This window comes from Crinia signifera, chromosome 6, assembly GCF_055691185.1.
Source record: "Crinia signifera chromosome 6, ASM5569118v1, whole genome shotgun sequence".
In the NCBI taxonomy this organism is placed as follows: Eukaryota; Metazoa; Chordata; class Amphibia; order Anura; family Myobatrachidae; genus Crinia; species Crinia signifera.
In genome coordinates, this window is record NC_139222.1 from 271,785,182 (window position 1) to 271,807,691 (window position 22,510).

The 22,510-nt window shown below is 48.4% G+C and overlaps 1 protein-coding gene across 1 annotated transcript in view; it reads left to right on the plus strand.

The window, feature by feature from the left end:
* The first annotated feature begins 9,923 nt into the window (after positions 1-9,923).
* The window catches only part of RRP12 (ribosomal RNA processing 12 homolog), a 36,219-nt gene continuing 23,632 nt past the window's right edge, over positions 9,924-22,510 (plus strand). The window contains exons 1-11 of the mRNA XM_083149608.1: positions 9,924-10,165; positions 11,826-12,049; positions 15,120-15,203; positions 16,207-16,283; positions 16,380-16,485; positions 16,816-16,932; positions 17,091-17,229; positions 17,505-17,632; positions 18,669-18,767; positions 19,002-19,093; positions 21,487-21,598. Coding sequence (XP_083005734.1) covers positions 10,027-10,165; positions 11,826-12,049; positions 15,120-15,203; positions 16,207-16,283; positions 16,380-16,485; positions 16,816-16,932; positions 17,091-17,229; positions 17,505-17,632; positions 18,669-18,767; positions 19,002-19,093; positions 21,487-21,598 — 1,317 coding nt within the window. The 5' untranslated portion in view covers positions 9,924-10,026. The remainder of the gene's footprint in view (positions 10,166-11,825; positions 12,050-15,119; positions 15,204-16,206; positions 16,284-16,379; positions 16,486-16,815; positions 16,933-17,090; positions 17,230-17,504; positions 17,633-18,668; positions 18,768-19,001; positions 19,094-21,486; positions 21,599-22,510) is intronic.

Genomic DNA, 22,510 nt, shown 5'->3' on the forward strand with positions numbered 1-22,510 from the left:
CTGACTGCACAATTGTGCAGTGCATTACTGGGAGTTGACGAATTCCCATGAGACTGCACAAGAGGTCAGTGGCTGAGAGGCTTGTGCTGAGCTCTGATTGGTGGAGCTCATCACATGTTTCTCAGGTCCATGTAGGGAAGCAGCAGCAGCCTCATCATGGGAGGTTTTTTTTTTTTATCAGAGTCAGTGCTGAGCCTGTGAGGTCTCCTACAGAGTAATGTACAGAGGGACAAACACAGGCTTTACATGTGGTATATATATATATATATATATATATATATATATATAAACGATTGTAGGCAAATAAGGCGTCACTCAGGGATTTGGTGCAAAAGATCAAGACGGCAATTTATTCTTCCGACATGTTTCGAGCACACAGGCTCGTCCTCAGGGAACAAATGCTTGTACAAACCAAACGTGCTAAATACCCTACAAAGATCCCACCCCAACAATTAATTAAGAGGCATACTCACCTGCGTCCACAAGTGTGTTGTCTTCCGCGTTGGTCCGTTCAGTAGCCCGGGGGTTGCGAGTGACGTCATCACAGGCGCCAACCCACGGCGGCGCCTTGCGTACTCTGTCACAAGCAATCTCCTCCCAGCGTCTGACTGACGTCGGCGGCTTGACGCTGCACTCCCTGGACCACAGGTGTTGCCATGGCGATATATAAACAACTGAAAAAAACGAAAATACATTATAAGAAGAGCAATTAAATATGCATATTAAATAGTGATATAAAAAAAGTGTCACAATACATTTAAAAACAAGGTCAGCATGTTCATAGAGGGATAAACAAGTTTCAACTCACCACCATAAAAGGTGGGATCTTTTAACCATAAAAAATCACTTATTTTAATAAACTGATCTACGTCAGATTTTATGTTATTATTTATGTCAATTATTATTATAATTAAATTCCCTGTACTTAGATGTATAAACAACAAGCGATGGTCAGAACACTATGGGTTTTACATCACAAAAAGTGATGCAATCCCATCTGCTCATTTAATCCCCTAGGAGAAATGGTGTCTAATACAAAAATCCATCTAGCTTCTGCTTGTAAGAGGCGTTTGCCTCTATTGCCTCCTCTGGCTGAGACTGGTATGTGATCAATTATTTTAGATCTGATACTTGCTATACTGTGCCCCTTTTGCACACAGTGTCTGGCCACGGGTTGATCACTAGTGCCTGAACTTAATGCATGGCGTATGGCAGTTCTATGATTCGCCATGCGCTCCTTGAACTGGCATTCTGTCTTGCCCACGTAGTAAAGACCACATGGACAAGACAGAATGTAGACCACATAGCGACTGGTGCAAGTAAGGGGGTACCTGATGGCATATTGGCGTCCTGTGTGGGGGTGACTCACAGATTTTCCTGGCAACATTGATCTGCATGTTGTGCACCCAACACATCTGTAACAGCCTGCAGGCCTAGACAGGAAGTGTGTGGGTGTCTCTTCTTTCATGAGCCCAGTTATATCTACTTTTACCAGCATATCACCTAGGTTTTTGCCACGTTTATAGGCCGGCATAATTCTTGTGTTTTTGAGGCTTTTCAATTCTTTATCTGTATTGATTAATGGCCATTGTCTTTTAACTTGCTTGGTGACCTCAGCACTGCCATTTGCATACTGCGTCACCCATGGCATACGCTTAGAAATATCTGTGTTGTTGGATGATGCTGCAAGTGCTGCCATACTAGGGTTCCTAAGTACCCTGTCCTTGGCTGCTAGGAGATCCTTCTTTTTATATCCCCTTTCAAGGAACTTTTGTTGCATGAGGTCCAGATCTTTTTGTTTTTGAATGGGGTCACTGGTAATTCTCCCCACTCTCAACATTTGAGAGTAGGGGAGACCTTTTCTCAGGGCCAGGGGATGATTGCTTTCATGCCTGAGAATTGTATTGCGATCTGTCTCCTTGATGTGGATAGATGTGGAGATCTTTTGATCTGTCACTCGTATCTTCACATCAAGGAAATTAATGGTCTCTTTACTAGTTACATAGGTGAATTTTACCGGGCCATTGGTATTATTATGAGCATCAAAAATCTCAACCAGTTCAACCTCAGTGCCTGTCCACAAGATCAGGAGATCATCAATAAATCTCAAATACAACAATACCTTGTTGGCATAAGGTGCATCAAAAAACAATGAGTGGTCAACCTTGGTCATGAAGGCATTAGCGTACGATGGGGCCACATTGGACCCCATCGCACACCCAAGCCTCTGGCGGTACACAACACCATTAAAATAAAAATAATTTCGATTAAGTACCAAGGTCAACAATTCCAGAAACAAAGGAATGGGTGGACCAGCATATGCAGTGCTAGTTTCCAATAACTCTTTTACTGCCTCAATGCCTTCACAATGGGGTATGCAAGTATATAGGCTCACCACATCAGCACAACACATAATGGTATCAGGCGGCAATGTCCCCAACTCCTTAAGTCTATCAATCAACATGTTGGTATCCTTTAAATAAGATCTAGTCTGCTGAATACAAGGATTTAAATAGGCATCAAGGAAGGTCGACACAGGTTGGTAGAGTGACCCCCTGGCAGATATAATCGGTCTGCCAGGGGGGCTCTCCAAGCTCTTGTGGACTTTAGGTAATGTGTTGAACATAGGCGTCTCTGGATAGTTATTACTCAGAGCTATGCTCAATTTAGATGTTATATCTCCATTAGTGACTGCCAATTTCAACACATCATCCAACTCCTTCTTGTACATTGCACTAGGGTCATGTGCTAGTACTTCATACACCAGGCTATTTTCAAGCTGTCTTAGACATTCTGCAACATATTTGGACAGGTCTTGTACCACAACAGACCCACCCTTATCCGCCTTACGGATTATAATATTTGTCCGTCCCTTTAATTTTTTCAAAGCGTCTTTTTCTGGACGGGTTAAGTTGTTAAAGGCTTTTTGTTGCATGATCTGTTGGTTACCTGTGTATTCCATCATTCTTGTAAACGATTTTATAGATGGGTTTCTCGAAGGAGGATCAAAAGTGGACCTTGGTTGGAGTCTTTTCAATTGAGCTGGTATGTCACTGGTTTCAATATCTTTGGGGTGTCCATCAAAGTACTCTTTTAATCGAAGGGATCGTCCAAAACGGTAACAGTCAATTTTCCATTGAAACTTGTCCATAGGTGCACATGGTACGAAGGTAAGTCCCTTAGATAAAACCTGCACCTCTGTTTCATCAAGGGTTACTCCGGAAATATTAAAGACCAAATCTTTTATCGGTCGCCCCCCTTGCGACCTCCTTTCCCTCTCGGCCTGCCCACCGCGCCTCGTCCTCTTCCTTTTGGCGGTTTTCTGCCGGTGGCAGGTAGACCTTCCCCTAAAGGGTGGATATTGTCAGTGGGTGATTGCATGGGGGCCTCTGCTTCACTAGCTGAAGTACTAGTACCTTCATAGTCAGTGAAGCGGTATCGCTGCCTCTGATATTTTGCTGATCTGGGTTGATTCACTTGGGGCCCTGTTGTACTCAGCCATTGGTAAACTCGATTTTGTTCATAATCGACCTGTACCTTGCGTCGCTTCTCTCTCTTGAATCGTATCAAATCTTTGCGATACTGCTCCACTTGTTTTTCAAGTTTTGCTGGCCAGTCGACTTGTGTGTCGCTTGCTAGGGTGTTTTTATGCAAGGTCTCAAATGCAGATAATTTATTTCTTGCTGTCGTCAGTTCTTTTGTCGACTCATCCACTACTAGCAACACCAAATCCATTGAGCATTTATTGAGAATGCTTACCCATTTTTTACAAAAGGCCATGTTCTGTCTACCTATCGTTGGTGAGTTCCGAATCCTGAACCCACGGGGTATTTGTTTGTCTTTATAATACCCAGCTAATGTGGACGCATGCATAGTGTAATCCACTTCGCGTTTTTTCAAGAAGTACCAGTCCTTAAATAAATCATCATTGTCGACAGCCACCGTCTGTGCCTGGGTTGACACCGCTCGCAAGATCACATCAATCTCAGCATCTGAATAGCTAAAGAAATCTCCGGTGTCGACTTGATGTATTTTCGTTTTTTTCAGTTGTTTATATATCGCCATGGCAACACCTGTGGTCCAGGGAGTGCAGCGTCAAGCCGCCGACGTCAGTCAGACGCTGGGAGGAGATTGCTTGTGACAGAGTACGCAAGGCGCCGCCGTGGGTTGGCGCCTGTGATGACGTCACTCGCAACCCCTGGGCTACTGAACGGACCAACGCGGAAGACAACACACTTGTGGACGCAGGTGAGTATGCCTCTTAATTAATTGTTGGGGTGGGATCTTTGTAGGGTATTTAGCACGTTTGGTTTGTACAAGCATTTGTTCCCTGAGGACGAGCCTGTGTGCTCGAAACATGTCGGAAGAATAAATTGCCGTCTTGATCTTTTGCACCAAATCCCTGAGTGACGCCTTATTTGCCTACAATCGTTTACATAGGGAATTTATTCCCAAGGAAGGCACCAGGGTAAGGAACGACAGCAGCAGATTGGGGAGTGCCGGAGTTTGGACTGTATATATATATATATATATATATATTAATCTCTCCCCTGAAGTTACCCATTGACCAAGTTTCTACTGCCTTTGCTCTGTGTTTTGACAGTGTAATATTCTCCCATGCCGGTGTGGGCAGTAATGACAAGTGGGAGCGGGTCCCCCTGTCTAAAGTGACCCGGGACCCTGAAGGCATAATCCGAGCCCTGGGTTCAGGGAGCTGCAAGTGGAAACCTGCGCTGTCCTTTTATACCCCTTTAACACCGCACAAATACTGCCCTGGGTTGTTGCAGGGTCATTTCAGGTCTCTGTGCTGTGAAAAAGTGCCAAAAGGAAATACCCGAGTCCAGCATCCTGGCATTCTGACTTTGGTTAAAAGAAGCGTTTTACTCGGGTCGGACCTGGGTTGCTGAGTTGCTGGGCAGCATCAGCTACATGCACTGCCTCCTCCCCCATCCCCCGATGGTGCACCTCCCCGCTCCCATGTGACATCACCCAGGTCGCTGGTGCTAGTGGCAGATGTGGGCTGAGATATAGTGCTAGAGGCCGATGTGGGCTGAGATATGGTGCTAGAGGCCGATGTGGGCTGAGATATGGTGCTAGAGGCAGATGTGGGCTGAGATATGGTGCTAGACTCCGATGTGGGCTGAGATATGGTGCTAGAGGCCAATGTGGGCTGAGATATGGTGCTAGAGGCTGATGTGGGCTGAGATATGGTGCTAGAGGCAGATGTGGGCTGAGATATGGTGCTAGAGGCAGATGTGGGCTGAGATATGGTGCTAGAGGCCGATGTGGGCTGAGATATGGTGCTAGAGGCAGATGTGGGCTGAGATATGGTGCTAGAGGCAGACGTGGGCTGAGATATGGTGCTAGAGGCAGACGTGGGCTGAGATATGGTGCTAGAGGCAGACGTGGGCTGAGATATGGTGCTAGAGGCCAATGTGGGCTGAGACATGGTGCTAGTGGCAGATGTGGGCTGAGATACGGTGCTAGAGGCCGATGTGGGCCGATACATGGTGCTAGAGGCTGATTTGGGCCGATACATGGTGCTAGAGGCTGATGTGGGCCGAGATATGGTGCTAGAGGCCGATGTGGGCCGATACATGGTGCTTGAGGCAGATGTGGGCCGAGATATGGTGCTAGAGGCAGATGTGGGCTTATATATATTGCTAGAGGCCGATGTGGGCCTAGACATGGTGCTAGAGGCAGATGTGTGCCAAGACATAGTGCTAGAGGCAGATGTGTGCCGAGACATAGTGGTAGAGGCAGACGTGGGCTGAGATATGGTGCTGGAGGCAGACGTGGGGCTGAGATATGGTGCTGGAGACAGACGTGGGCTGAGATATAATGCTGGTGGCCGATGCGGGCTGAGATACTGGGTGAGATTTAATAGGATGAGAGATTCAAAAAGTGAGAGATTTGGTAAGAAATCTCCAGTTTTTTTAAAGCGGCAATCATTTACACTGTAAAAACCAGTTTGATTTTGAAGTGTAAATGATTGCCGCTTTAAAAAAACTGGAGATTTCTTCCCAAATCTCTCACTTTCTGAATATCTCATCCTATTAAATCTCACCCATGGTGCTAGAGGCAAATGTGGGCTGAGATATGGTGCTGGAGGCAGACGTGGGCTGAGATATGGTGCTGGAGGCAGATGTGGGCTTAGATATGGTGCTGGAGGCAGACGTGGGCAGAGATATGGTGCTGAGGCAGACGTGGGCTGAGATATGGTGCTGGAGGCAGAGGTGGGCTTAGATATGGTGATAGAGGCCGATGTGAGCTGAGATATGGTGCTAGAGGCAGATGTGGGCTGAGATATGGCGCTAGAGGCAGATGTGGGCTGAGATATGGTGCTAGAGGCAGATGGGGGCTGAGATATGGTGCTAGAGGCAGATGTGGGCTGAGATATGGTGCTAGAGGCAGATCTGGGCTGAGATATGGTGCTGGAGTCAGACGTGGGCTGAGATATGGTGCTGGAAGCAGACGTGGGCTGAGATATGGTGCTGGAGGCAGACGTGGGCTTTGATATGGTGCTGTAAGCAGACGTGGGCTGAGATATGGTGCTGGAGGTAGACGTGGGCTGAGATATGGGCTGGAAGCAGACGTGGGCTGAGATATGCTGCTGGAGGCAGACCTGGACTGAGATATGGTGCTCGAGGCAGACCTGGACTGAGATATGGTGCTGGAGGCAGACGTGGGCTTAGATATGGTGCTAGAGGCAGACATGGGCTGAGATATGGTGCTGAGGCAGACGTGGGCTGAGATATGGTGCTGGAGGCAGCTGTGGGCTTAGATATGGTGCTGGAGGCTGATGTGAGCTGAGATATGGTGCTAGAGGCAGATGTGGGCTGAGATATGGTGCTAGAGGCAGACGTGGGCTGAGATATGGTGCTAGAGGCAGACGTGGGCTGAGATATGGTGCTGGAGGCAGACGTGGGCTGAGATATGGTGCTAAAAGCAGACGTGGGCTGAGATATGGTGCTGGAGGCAGACGTGGGCTGAGATATGGTGCTGGAGGCCGACGTGGGTTGAGATATGGTGCTGGAGGCAGACGTGGGCTGAGATATGGTGCTGGAGGCAGACGTGGGCTGAGATATGGTGCTGAGGCAGACGTGGGCTGAGATATGGTGCTAGAGGCAGACGTGGGCTGAGATATGGTGCTAGAGGCCGACGTGAGCTGAGATATGGTGCTAGAGGCCGACGTGGGCTGAGATATGGTGCTAGAGGCAGACGTGAGCTGAGATATAGTGCTAGAGGCCGACGTGGGCTGAGATATGGTGCTAGAGGCCGACGTGGGCTGAGATATGGTGCTAGAGGCAGACGTGGGCTGAGATATGGTGCTGAGGCAGACGTGGGCTGAGATATGGTGCTGGAGGCAAACGTGGGCTGAGATATGGTGCTAGAGGCCGACGTGGGCTGAGATATGGTGCTAGAGGCCGACGTGAGCTGAATTATGGTGCTAGAGGCCGACGTGGGCTGAGATATGGTGCTAGAGGCAGACGTGAGCTGAGATATTGTGCTAGAGGCCGACGTGGGCTGAGATATGGTGCTAGAGGCCGACGTGGGCTGAGATATGGTGCTAGAGGCAGACGTGAGCTGAGATATAGTGCTAGAGGCCGACGTGGGCTGAGATATGGTGCTAGAGGCCGACGTGGGCTGAGATATGGTGCTAGAGGCAGACGTGGGCTGAGATATGGTGCTAGAGGCAGACGTGGGCTGAGATATGGTGCTGGAGGCAGACGTGGGCTGAGATATGGTGCTGGAGGCAGACGTGGGCTGAGATATGGTGCTGGAGGCAGACGTGGGCTGAGATATGGTGCTGGAGGCCGAGGTGGGCTTAGATATGGTGCTAGAGGCCGACGTGGGCTGAGATATGGTGCTAGAGGCAGACGTGGGCTGAGATATGGTGCTAGAGGCAGACGTGGGCTGAGATATGGTGCTGGAGGCAGACGTGGGCTGAGATATGGTGCTAGAGGCAGACGTGGGCTGAGATATGGTGCTGGAGGCAGACGTGGGCTGAGATATGGTGCTGGAGGCAGACGTGGGCTGAGATATGGTGCTGGAGGCAGACGTGGGCTGAGATATGGTGCTGGAGGCCACCTAATGTCCACTCTCTAAACTTTCCTCTGTGTTGTTATGAATATGCACAGATGGTTGCTTGTTACTGTTGGGATGGTGACCTGATAGCCGCCTCAGGTTCCGTCTCCTGTGCAAAGGCTTCTCTCTGTCCCCAGAGTGCCCTCTTCTTCCTCCTTGGGTTTGGGATCCTGCTGAGGAGCTTCCCATGGGATGAACCTGCAATGATATACAAACCATCATTAAAAACTGACCTTCAAACTGTGGGGGTAATTCAGACCTGAGCGCCCGGCCAACGTTCAGTAAAGCCGCCGCCCCGTTAGAATGAAATTCTGCCCATGTTTGTGTGAAACTTGCCGAAGGCGTGCGCCCAGATGGTTTGTTCATGTGCGAACCCCCACAATCACCCGGAGTAGTAAATTCGGACCAATCATGTTGTAATTGCCCCCTCCGTCCGTAGATGTTGTCAATGGGCCCGATTCAGAGTGGGTTGTGGTGCCCGATTCAGAGTGGGTTGTGGTTTACCAAGGACGTGCTAAGCTACAACCAGGAGCAATTTTCGGAGATCAGCATCAGAGTCTGAATCAGGCCAAATGTCTTTACCGGTAAGATCCGGAACGCCCTTCAAGCAGCGCGTCAAAGGCGCTTAGACCTCTGCTACGGTCACATGGCGGTGTCCTTTGAGGGCTGTCTTCACTCGGGGAAACAGGAAAAAGTCTGCCAGTGCCAGAACTGTAGGGGGGCTGGGGAAGCTTTGCAATGCCGTTCCGGGCCAGGTAGTTGTTCAATACGAAGCTGGTGTGGCTTTGCGCGCTGTCATGATGCAGCTTCCAATTGGCGGCAATGCTCTTTCTGGATCATGGCCAACGTCTCCACAGCCTTATTTCCCACACAGAATGTAATGGCGTAGCGCTGCTCGATAGAACATTGCATTCTTATGCTTCAAACAAGCCTAGGGACAGGGGTCTACTAAAAACACAAAACAAACTGCACGTATACCTCCCAACATTTCTGGGTAGTGGTGCGGGACCCCTGTACCTCCCAGCCCCTCTGCCTGCAAGAAGAGATGCTGAGCGCAGTGTCTATTCACGCACAACAAGTGGGGGACTTTACATGTATTCCGCGTCCCCTTGCGGGGCTCGCTGCGCTCGCCACACTATATAAAATCAACTCCACGCCGACGTGGATAGTGGGGGATTGATAAGGGATAGGACGCGTTCCCCCACCCCTCGCGGGCCTCGCTGCGCTCGCCACGCTTCGGGGTGGCGTGGATAGTGGGGGGGGGTCAATAAAACCTCATTGTATGCCATACAAGTGTATAGCTAATGGCATGGCATCGCACCCTATAAAATCTCATGCAATTTTTCAGGAGGTGCAATGAAATGCAATCCCCTAGAGACAACAGAGCAGAGAATAAATTACATTAAGAAATCGCATTGCATCGCATGGCATGGCATGGCACTATAATGGCCCATGAGATGCAATGCAATGCGATTTTGCTACGGTAGCGTACGTAAGAAAACTGGGCGCCCTGCTAGGAAACAAGTACCCATTTTTATGTTTTCATTAAGGGGCCGGGACACGGAGCATAGCCCCGCCCCAACACCTGCGAAGCCCCGTCCCCATATTTTGATTGGCCCACAGGCCAATCTTTCAACGCAAATAGATGACCATCGATATGTAAAAATATCGATGGTCATCCATTGCATAATTATACACCATCGATGGCCTGTTGCACTTTTGCTATCGATGGCAACCATCTATGGCAAAGGCAACGATGGCCATCCCTGAACTAGGCTGACTCTTTTCTGCAATACCGCTCAGACCAGCAGAGGGCGGTGCAGCCGCGCACACAGTCCTGACTCCTCACCATAGAGTGGGCACCAGCTGGCTGGGGGCGGAAGTGGGTGCAGGACAGGCCACACGTGGATACAGCGTGTCCCTGCCACAGCTGTAATCATGGGGAAGACAGGAAAGCTGCGCTCCGGTGTCGCCAGCAAAGTGAAGCGATGGAAGAAGGGGAAAAGCAGTGAGAGTAACCCCGATGCGCGGCGGCACCGGGAGGCCGCTCGAAGCCGCTTCTTCAGCCGCCCATCGGGTGAGAGCCAGTGACTGGTCTCTGGGGGTTGGTTATTGCTGTGTAGTGACCCCTTACTGTTACACATTGCACACATGACATGGGGGAGACACCTGTACTGGGGGCAGTGATAAAGGCTGATGCCAGGTGTAGTAGCAGAGGTGGGTGGTGGGCATCAGCAGGGCATTGCAGGTGTCCTTAGGTCATATAGTGCTGGGTGGTACATGGACAGTGATAACGACTGATGCCAGGTATAGCAGAAGTGGATGGTGGGCACCAGCAGGGCATTGCAGGTGTTCTTGGGTCATATAGTGCTGGGTGGTACATAAGCACTGATAATGGCAGATGCCAGGTGTAGCAATGGTGAGTGATGGGCACCAGCAGGGTATTTCTGGTGTCCTTGGTCATGTAGTGCTGGGTGATGCATGGGCAGTGATAATGACTGATGCCAGGTGCAGCAGAGGTGGATGGTGGGCCCCAGCAGGGTTATGCAGGTAGCATTGGGTCATATAGTGCTGGTTGGTACATTTGAAATGATGATCACTGATGCCAGGTGCAGCAGAGGTGGATGGTGGGCACCAGCAGGGTTATGCAGGTGGCATTGGGTCTTATAATGCTGGCCGGTAAATGGTAAGTGATAATGACTGATGCCAGGTGTAGCAGAAGTGGGTGGTGGACACCAGCAGGGCATTGCAGATGTACTTAAGTCATATAGTGCTGGGTGGTACATGGGCAGTGATAATTGCTGATGCCAGGTGCTGCAGAGGCGGATGGTGGGCACAGCAGGGTTATGCAGGTGGCATTGTGATGGCTAAAGATAGGTGTAGCAGAGGTGGTTGGTGGACAGATGCAAGTGATCTATGGTCACATGGTGGGTGTGTTGAGTGTGAGCCCCTGGGTTATGTTACACATGCAGGGAAATAGCTGGAAGGTGTGAGTGTTGCCGGATGTTTTGGCGGCTGCCTATATCTGGCAGGTTGTCAGGATGACTGTAAGATATGTGTTGTTGGGGCTGCACAAGTAAAGACACTTCCACCCACGAGTAGGTGCCAGCTTATCAAACTTTGAGATCACCTCCCCGGGGGTGCCCTAAAACAAGCACATCCTGTTCCCAGGTGCCCCAAGAGCACAGCCCCTTTCCAGCAGAGATGTGAGGACGGCTTTGCATGCAAAGCTGTCCTCAAAGCTGCTCATCTGCTGGTATTACCAGCAGTTGAACGGCTTTCCCGGCGATGCTGCGGGGGCATGCAGCACCGCTCATCCCGGGGCATATACGCTGGGCGGCTTTGAGCTGAAAGCTGCTCAACCCTGCTGTTTTGAGTGGCTTTGCATGCTCAGTCGACCAATGTGTATGAGCTTTTAGGCAGTGCCTCTCCTTCCTAACTTATCTGTACATCTCTGATTGAAACACACCAAATTACCAGCAGTATATTCTACTGCATCTTTGTATAATGCTCATATATGGTGTGTAAATCAGGCTCTGATACCAGCCAGTGCCTCCCCAGCCATTCCTCACTGCACATCACTGTTTCCCAGGGTCCGCAAAGCAGGTGCAGCCCCTTCCCAGGTGCCCCAAAACAAGCCTGACCCAGCTGGAGGGAGAATAGTTTAGTTTCTAGGCTGCTTGTCTTGATAGAAGTCCTTTTCAGAAAGTAATATTCAGCTTTCTTGCGTGTTACAGGTAAAAGCGACTTGACGGTGGATGCGCTAAAGCTCCACAATGACCTTCAGTCAGGGCCGCTGTCCGTGCAGAAGAAACCTGATGATGTCATGGAAGATGATGCGGATATGGCCACCACTCAGAAGTCTGGCGGGACGTTCCTCAGCGGCCTGTCTGACTGCACTAACCTCACGTTTGGCAAAGTGCAGAGATACTGGGAGTCCAACTCTGCCGCCCACAAGGAGGTACCCTGCTTTGTCTGTCATTTTTAAGAACTTAATGATGTTTTTAAATGTATTTATTTTATTTGGAACAAGTTCTCCTGTTTATCACTTTGTTCATGTAGCAATGCATAGATTTTATTGACGTATAGATTTTGGTTTTGTATTAAAATCAAACTGTTATAACCTAGTTTGAGTACAAAGTTGTTGAGTGTTATACGTCCACTAAGGCTCAGTTTATTGTAACATGTGTTCCTAATAGCCAAGCATTGTAATACACTAGTTCAGGGCTCGACAAATCCCGGCGTCAGGTCGCCCTGGCACCAGATTTCTGCTTCCTGACAACCAAAAGCAGATCCTGCTTGTGGCTGGGCAGAGTGGTGCGCTTGCGGTAAGGGCAACAGCCGGGCAGAGTGGTGGACAACCCACCCGGCTGTATCGGAGCAGGTTTTTTCAAAACTCGAGCCGGCTCATGAGACAATTAGAGCTCACGGTTCGGCAGCCAATCATGAGTGGCAGTTGTAGCTCCTGATTGGCTGTTGGACCAATTAGCTTGCGAGCCCTGCGCAACATTTGAAATAGCTGCGGGCCTGCTCAAATACAGCGGGTGGTTTGTCCACTTCTCTGCCCATATTAGCACACATGGTAATGGTGAGGAGGGGAACATCCCCTGTGGCATCGAGCATGCAACCCCTGGCAACGAGCATGTAGGAAAGAGTCACTTTATGTGTCTGGCTCCTAGATTTAAAAAAAAGAATTGTCAAACCATGCTCTTTTTCTAATACGTTACGGTAAATTTTCTCATATGAATATTACTTCCCTTTTAAACAATACTCTGCCCACTTACCAGCAGGTATGGAATCCTTGGTTCACTTTCCACTCCTCCTCTGTGCCAGGAGCTCCCTTGTGATACTTTCATTCTCTCTCAGCCATCCTTCCCGTATTTTCCTTCCCTGCTTCCTACTATACTTCCCCTTTGTCTTTATCAGACCCTACCTGTGTTTTAGATTTTATTTATTGTTATTGATAGCTATTAGGTCACGGTCTCACTGGTTATTTGTTGTTCTGTTAAAAATCTGTAAAATGTTACTACATGTTATCACTTTGTCTGGATCTCTCTTGTCTGATCCTCTTTAGAACTTTGGTGTAGATTTATTAAGTTCGGTGAAGTGATAAAGTGTCTGGTTTCTATCACCGGCCAATCGGCTCCTTCCTGTGATTTTTCAAACCCAGGCTGTAACTTCACAGTTAGGAGCTGATTGGCCGGTGATAAAAACCAGCCTCTTTATCACTTCACCAAGCTTAATAAATCTACCACTTTGTGCTTTATATTTTCTTACCCGCTGTTGTTTTTTGCTGTCATGTAGTAATTTAAAAATAATAAAAGGACTCTAAAATTATGCCATTTTTGAAGGCAATGAGCAGCCAATCACCAGCCTGCGTTCTCATAGTGTCTTGTTTTTACTGCTGAGATAGAGACTTAATGAAACGTTCTCAGGCTAAGACTTATATGGTATTGTGCGTACTGCATGCTCAGTGCGTCGTCCCAGGGAATTTTAAATGATACTGTCATCGGCTGCAGTGTGTACATGCAGCACGTTGTATAGTGTCATTGCTGGGTACCCACACTGTTCAACGTGTACCCAGCATAAGTCATCCTGAGGACTGTTGTTTGTCAAGTCCTGACCTGACTTGTGGTGGTTGGTTTTTATGTTCTGCTTCATGAGAGAGGGAAACAAACCCAGCCTGCAGCAATCCTGGGATCATAGATGCGGTCAGGTGCGGGAATGAGTCTGTGACCAGTGTGTGGCTGAGATGAGAAGCTGTAGGCACCAGCCATAGCTTCAAAATTGATAAAATGGAGAGTGATAAACAGCCAGCCAATCAGCTTCTACCTGCCATGTCACAGACTGTGTTTGAAAAATGTCAGGCAGGAGCTGATTGGCTGGCTGTTTATCACACTCCTTTTTATCTCTTTTGAAGCTTAGAGAATCTGGTCCATAGAGTGTACACACGTGTTATGTGTGTCTTCTTTGTCATCTGGTGTATTTTAAGTCCTGAATTGGCCATTGTCATATTATACTCTAGGCTTCGGTTAAGTCAGAAGGATGTCTCAGTGCTTTTTGTAATACAATTCCAGGTACTTGTTTCCTAGCACGGCGCCCACTACGTTAATTGCGTAGAGGTCTATTCTGCGATAAAAAAACACATCGCATGCCATTTTAGTGGCATGTGATGTGATCAGATGCAATGTGATTTTGTAAGTTAATTTATTCACTGCTTTTATGTCCCCAGGCGATCGCATCGCACCTCCCGCAAATTGCATGCGATGCAAATTTTTTTTTTGTGTTAATTTATTCACTGCTCTTATGTCCCCAGGGCCATCTCATCGCATGGCATCGCACCTCCCGCAAAATCGCATGCGATTTTCTGGGGTGCTATGCCATGACATTAGGTGTACAATAATATGATTGTATGTGGCAAAAATAGGTTTAACGCACCCCCCACTATCCACGCCACCCCGAAGTGTGGCGAGCGGCGGCAGAACGCGTCCTCCGAATTCTTCATTACCCCACTATCCACGTCGGCGTGGAGTTGATTTTATATAGTGAGCCCGAAGCGTGGCAAGCGAATGCGGAATACATGTAAAGTAATTTGCGTCCCCTCATGGGGCTTGCTGCGCTCACCACGCTTCGGGCTGTGTGGCTCGCTGCGCTCGACACACTATATAAAAAAAAAAGTCGGAGGATGCGTTCCGCAGCCCCACGCGGGGCTCGCTGCGCTCGCCATGCTTCGGGGGGCGTGGATAGTGGGAGAGGGGTGCGTTAAACCTATTTTTGGCTTATACAATCATATCATTGTATAGCTAATGTCATGGCATCGCACACCCTATAAAATCGCATGCGATTTTGCGGGACATGCGATGCCATGCGATATAGTGGGGTACAATGGCCATATAAAAAATTTAATTTAAAAAATAAAATGCGATGCGATTTCCCTATGGCGCCGTGCTAGGAAACAAATACCCAATTTCATTTATTGATTGTGGAGATATAAAATAAGGTTCTGTCTAATCATTTTTCCGCCTGCGTAGATCTGTGCTGTGTTGGCTGCTGTAACTGAAGTGATCCGCTCCGAGGGAGGAAAGGAGACTGAGACGGAATACTTTGCAGCCCTGGTGAGTGTGTATTTTTGTTTTTTTTTGCCAGTTGTGCTCGTATGCCTTTTGTAGATCCCTATGTGGCCTTTGTTCGGATGGGCCCCCCTCACACACCGCCCTCTCCCAGGCACCTGCGGCACTGCCCTGGTGATATGCAGATACCACACACTGCCCTGGATGCTATCAGGTGGAGATCCAGTTAAGTTCAGGTTGCCTAACTCATAATTTCCCCTCGGCTAAAGCACAGGCACCAATGCAGTTACATAGCCTTGTGATGATCATTATTCCTGGAGACAGGAACCCTCTTTTTCTGCCACATAAATGAGATCTCACACAGATGTCCGTGATAAGATGTCGTCTCTCCTCCACCCTGATCACTGCTTCCCATGCTAGAGTACAGGACTTTGCCCGTGCTGCACCCCTTCAGTGGAACGCACTCTCTCGCTCCATTAGACTCTCCCCGACCTTGCAAAGATTCAAACGGGCACTGAAAACTCACCTATTCATCAAAGCATACCCTTCCACTGCATGAACTAGCTGCTTCACCGACTCCTTGCTTGATTACATCTTATCTAGCCACCACCCACTTGCTTGCACCTCCTGTAATCTGTCGGTCTCCCCTTCCTACTAGATTGTAAGCTCCTCCGAGCAGGGCCCTCTTCCCTCCTGTTGTCAAAGCCCTCTTCTCTTCACATGTCACTCACAGCTCTCCTATACTCCAACACTCAGTGACCATCTTCGTCTGCATACTCCTCTCCATCATTGGCCTCAAGCCTCTAGTTGTATGTTGATTGAGTCCTCACTACTTGTATTTAAGCTGTAATGTGTACTGATCTGTGGCGCTCTTTATTTGTACTGTTTTTTTGTTATTTTTTCAATGTTATGCCAAGTTTTGTCTCCCTGTATGTTCCTTTGTACGGCGCTGCAAAACACTTGTGGCGCCTTATAAATAAAATTATAATATTAATAAGCAGGACACGTTAATTACATGCTCCTGAAACTGTTGTGTATTGATTCATAGATGACAACATTGGAAGCTGTTGAGTCCCCAGAGTCATTGGCTGCGGTCACCTACCTGCTTAACCTGGTCATGAGAAGGTAAGGGTATATGGGTGTTCTCCTGTAGACCGTCTGTAAATTGTGAGATGTCTTTTTTGGGCTCCAGCCATTTATTCCCAACTCTTAATCTATCAGGGTCCCTGCTCCGGTGCTGATTAAGAAGTTCTCGGACACCTCAAAAGCCTTCATGGACATCATGGCGTCACAGGCTGCCAGCGGCGGCACCTCGGCAGTGAGATGGGTGCGCGGTAATACTGTTCTGTCCACCGCTAGATCATGTGACCGACATAGACTCCTCGTCTGTAAATACTAGGGCAGGGTGCAGTAAATGTGTTTCATTCAGTAGGTAGCATGCTGTGTTTCTCCTAAAATCCATAGGGGACACAGGCTTAGACAGTGGGTATAGGCTGTGCAGCAGGAGACTGGGCACCAACTAGTTAACCTATTCACAGCAGCCCAGGCTCCTCCTTACATAGACTCCACCCCCCCAGCATTAGTAGTGACCTTGTAGCTAATGTGCGATATCTTTTTATTGTGCATCTGTAATAAATGGAATACGATTATGTTGTAGGTTGTATCTTGTCTGGCTGTACTGCTGCGCAAGCAGGAGCTGTCGGCGTGGAGCTACCCATCCACCATGCAGGTGTACCACGGCTTATTGAGCTTCACCGTCCACGCCAAACCAAAAGTGAGTGATTGATGTCTCCTGTCAGACCATTCCAGAGCAGATTAAAATAAGCCCAATGACCGAAGTCCTCAGAATCGTCCTTTGCGTCACTTACTGCTCCTTGTCTTTGTTTCTGTTGAATTGGACCTGACCGTGTCCCCTGGGCTTTTGTCCTTTAGATCCGGAAGGCGGCCCAGCTTGGGGTTTGCTCTGTATTAAAGGGCAGCGACTTCATGTTTTTGGATTCTGCCCCCGCTCACCACCCCGCGGCCCAGTCCACCGCTAAATTCTGTATTCAAGAGATCGAGAAGTCTGGAGGTAAGCGATGCTGGTAAAGAGAAAGGAGGAACTCTATGGTCTAATAACCGCTAAGTCCTCCAATATTATATATTTGTGCCGCTTGCACTCTGTTCCCTGCCTTGTGCATATGAACAATCCATCAGAAGCCAGTTAGCCTACCAGTGTGCTTATGGGACCATCTGAGAGAACGTACAATCTCCACGCAGGTTTAGATTTAATAATTAGTTCTACATAATTTACAATGGTATATAATCATCTGTTCATTGACTCCCCATTCTCTGTGCTTTCCGCAGGCAGCAAAGAGGCCACCACAACGCTGCACATGCTGACCCTGCTGAAAGACCTTCTGCCCTGTTTCCCTGTCAGCGTGGTGAAGTCTTGCTGCGAGACGCTGCTGAAAGTCATGACCTTGAGCCACGTGGTGAGTGTTACGGTCGCCGCTCTAGAACCAGCGTCACAAGTCGCCCATTAAACTAAACTGTATTGAATGTCATACACATATCTAGCAACACGTACATTGTTTATAAAAAAAAAAAAAAGTATTACACCTAAAAACCAAGGATCCGAGGCAGAGGGGGGTTGCAGCACGGACAGTGATGAGGTCATTGGTTGAACTCCCATCATGGCCCTAACTGTGGAGTTTGTATATGCTCCCCATGCTTGTGTGGGTTTCCTCCGGGTAGTCTGGTTTCCACTCACACTCCAAAAATCTACTGGTAGGTTCATTGGCTCCTAACAAATTTTCAATAAAATGAATGTGTGTGCGTGTGGTAGGAAATATAGGGCTTGATTCAGGTTGGCTTGTTTGGCAGCATACAAGCACTTCCCAGTATGCCAAGAAATGCCACCCGGTTGAACCCCGCCCCCCATGACAAATGAAAGTCCGTCTATACTGACTTTTGTTTCCTCCGCTGTTCGCCAAAGACATGGTGGGCGCTGACGTAATGTGACCTCAGCCACCCAACCCAAGCGGGCATCTGCTTCTACAGAGGAATACCGAGCATTTTTACGGGGACACCCATAAAACACAGGCGTTTCCCTGCTGCTGCCCCCTGCACGCCCCCGGCTCTCCCTCCCCACAAACGAAAGACCCAATCGCCAAAGCCGTTCGCTGCTGGTGTTTGCACATGCGCAGAAGAGCGCAAACCCTGTCCACCAGGGCTGGGGCCGAATTCTGATTGCAACGAGCGACCCTGAATCAGTCCCATATAGTGTGTGTTCCACTGGGACCGATGTGAATGTTCAGATATGCTCCGTAAAGCGCTGCGGAATATGTGTGCGCTATATAAGTTTTAAGGTGCGTCAGTCGCTCAAACCCTTCATTTACCCGTTAGGTTAGACTTGTCATTTCAGTAGGGATATTTTGGGGATTATTTGAGTTTCTAGTAGTCGTGTCAAAGACAAAAGGATCTATATTATATATGGTGTCTAATGTCTACCCTCTCCCTACTCCGCAGCTGATCACCGCCTGTGCAATGCAGGTTTTCCACGCGCTTTTCAACAGCAGCCCCGGCACGGACGCAGTGACCGCCGAGCTGAATGGTCAGATCATCACGGTGAGTGATGCAGATTTCTCCCCGCTCCAGACGTTCTTCCTGCCTGCTCTTAAGATGTCAGAGATACTGTCTTGAGATCTATTCAGCCGAGCAATTTGGCTTCTCTAAAGCTCACGTCGGCCATTTCTTCTGTGATTGCCATTGTAATTTCCAAGTATAATTGATCTGCAGTTCCTCTGCTGTTCTACATTGAGTGCTCTGTAATGGCTGATAATCGCCCTTTTTGTATGACAGGCTCTGTACGACTACCTGCCCAGCGACAACGATCTGCAACCCTTGCTGGCGTGGTTGGCGGTTATGGAGAAAGCCCATATAAACCTCTCACGGTATGGAAGACCTTTATTCAGTACGGTTTTGTTTCGTGGAAAGTTTTGCTGTAGTGTTACGTATAGAGGCGTGGATGATCTGACGTAGGACTGAACGCTTTGTGCTGACACATATTATCTATTAGTGTTTAGATGGATGTACTATTTCTTTTTTCCTTTTTTTAATTCACTTTCATTAGCGACCGTTACCTACATCCTGTAAGTAGGCCCAAAACTTATGTGTTTTTACATTTTAGAATGCACACGTTGCGGTGTATTCAATGCTTTCTGCTCGCTGTGACAGCGAGTGGTGCTGACTGCTCGCTGTCACAGCATGCAGGGTCAGTATTCAACTGCTTTTTCCCCCAACGCTAGGTTTTTGGAGCGAGGGGGAAACGGTGCGTGCGGCAGCTAAAACCTGCAAGACTCGCGGCTGAATGCAGTGGGCTCCCTGCATGAGCCGCCAGCCTCTGACAGTGAGGATTCCCTCGGAACGTTGAATAGGGTGAGCGGCCGGCGCGGGGGTTTAAATGGCGAGGAAAGTTTATTTTCGGCGATCCCCACCGTTTAACCCCCTCGCCGGCCACATTGAATACACCCTATGTGTGGTCTATGTACTATTGCAACAGAACAAAACACAGCAAGACTAATGCTGGGCACACACCAGAACGATTTGACCTCTATTCCCCCAATTTCAATACAAACTCGACCAATTGTATGTAAATTGGGCATGTTTTAGATGCAATCCGATGTGCGTCCCCCGCTGGTCGTTTTGCAGATTCTACCTGCTGCAGTCAGAATTTCAAATTGATTCCTTCAACTGGGTTCAGATTGTGATCTGATCGTGAGCAGATTGTGTGCTCCAGCAGATCATGAGACCATCGTATGGTCGTCTCACTATCATAATTGTTCTGATGTGTGCCCTACATTACTCAAATAGTCAGGATGTGCCGGCACAGTGCATTGTGCTCACCGCCATGGCTAGTTTCCCTTGCAACCCATAAAATCATTAATAAAACAATGGTGTTGAGTTCAGTCCAGATGCAGGTTGCGCATCAAGCTTTATTAACAGCAGGACATGCGAACACTGCTTGGGAGGTTCCCTATGGCAAGTTGCTGTGGAAGTGAACATAAATTGAAGCTCCAATGAAGGAGACCACCCGGTTCAAGGCTGTGTTAAAAGGGGTAGAGTTAGGGTGCTGTTGTTGCACAGGACTGCCCATGATGGTCGGGGGTACACACACATTCTCAGGATGTTGGGGGTACATCGCCATGTCTTCTTCTAAGAACGAATCTGCTAGCTTAGTCATGGCCTCTTGTACAATTCAGGGTTAAGTGCAACTGGCTTTAATACAAGGACAGCTGACACCAGGATGATTAATAAGGGGGGGGGGGGGTCTGACAGCATGAAGGCAAGCTAAGCGCCAGCCTCTGGCCGTATGGTTCTACGTCAGGGGTAGCCAACTCCAGTCCTTGAGCGCTACCAACAGTTAACGTTTTCCAGGTCTCCTCACAGAATCACAAGTGAAGTAATTAGCTCCACCTGTGGATCATTTATAATATGTTAGTAATGATGCACCTGTGCCCCACTTTGGTGATTTAGAAAACATGAACTCTTGGTAGCTCTGGAGTTTTTCTGCTTCTGAGGATGGCTTTAATGGTTAGAAGGCATTGTGTACTTAAGAGTAGATTTAGGATACCCCCATAGTACTGCAACACCCATTTGGGTAGACCCCTTGCTTTTAAAGCTTAAAGGGGGTGTTCAATGTTGGATTCCCACTGTCAGAACGTTTTACGGTCCGCTCGCCTGCAACTGGACAGGCGTAATTCAATGTTCCGCCTGTTGAGTGGAGAAAACGTGGGTGTGTCGGCAAAAACGACCGTGGACTGTCTGATACGGCCGGGAATTCGACAATACACGGCCGATTTCGACTAAACAGATTCGACTTGTTTTAAGGTCAGATCTGTTTTGTCGAAATCCGCCTTATATTGTGTCGGAAACGGCAGCATTGAATAGGCGCTATTTCCCCTGTCTGAAATAGCGCCTGACATTGAATACGCCCTAAACAGAAGTCTAAAAATAGCTTTTCAGTAATCATTAGACACATGGATGAAATGCTTTTTTAATGTCTTGCACATTCTATCGTAACCATCTTCTAGAATGGTTTTAAGTTTCAACGGATTAAAATCGGTTGTGGCACATTGTAAAATGATAAAATCTCTATTCATATTTTTCAATACAATGGTGGATATGAGTTTATTAGGTACCATTGTATTCTGTATACAGACCACTGTCTGAAAAGCACATTAGCAGCTTATAGAGGTCTGAGCAACCTTTAATATTTGTTTTGTTCTTGAGTTTTGATGTGGTGCACATTGTCAAATAACTGCCGGCCCCTTGTGTTGTAATGTAGGTTGCAGAATGATCTCTGCCTGGGCCATCTTCCCCGACTTTTCGCCACGTCCGTCAGTTGTCTCCTGTCCCCCCACGCGCAGGTCGTGTCTGCAGCTGCCCGGACACTGAAGGTAGGAGTTCCAAGCAAACGGTGACAATGGCAGCATACAGTGACCGCCTTACTCTCTCCAGGACTTTCACACTTGTTGCAGCTTTTCCCCATTCATTCTATTTGACAGTGCATTTCTGTGGCATTTTTTGTGCCCACTGAAATGCATTATCCAGTGAATTGAATGGGAAAATCTGCAGTCTTGCTATTTTTCAGGCAATCTCTACTGGTATTTTCAGAGATTTCCGAAATGTTCTTGCAAATCGCTCATTGATAAAGTCCAGAAAAAGCTACACTAAGGGGGGGTATTCAATCACTGGCGAACATCTCCTGACGGGGGAGATGGCAGCCGGGCCCTATTCAATGCTGTCTTCCCCGACGGCATTGAACAGGGGAGCTCGGCAGAACGAGCCAGTCTTCACAAGCAGTCGGGCTCATTCTGCCGGGAAGTGACGAGCTTTCGGCTGCAGCTCACCTCTTTCCGGCCGCAGCTCGTGGCCACGCCCCTCTCGTCCCGCTGCAGACGGGACATGGAATCCCTCCTGTGGTTTCTTGGTTGAGCTGAACGGGACAGGGTCACGGCTGTCGAGCATGCGCACACATTTTAAAAGATCCGCAGGTGGAGCTAATGATTTCACTTGTGATTCTGTGAGGAGACCTGCAAAACATGCACTGCGTGGGGTCCTGAGGACCGAGTTTCAGAACCTGTGCATTAGAGTATACTATATAAATGCGATCTGTGTGACTTGCTAACAGTCTGAATGTCTGGCGTATGTCGCCATGGTAGTAGTGTTAGTGAAAAGCATTGTAACACTGCACTATGTACACCACATAGTGCAGGGGGAGCTGGTTAGCACACATTAACCTTTTATGCAGGGATGTATGTAAGCAGTGGCGGATCCAGAGGAGGCGCTGCAGCACAGTTCAAAATTTA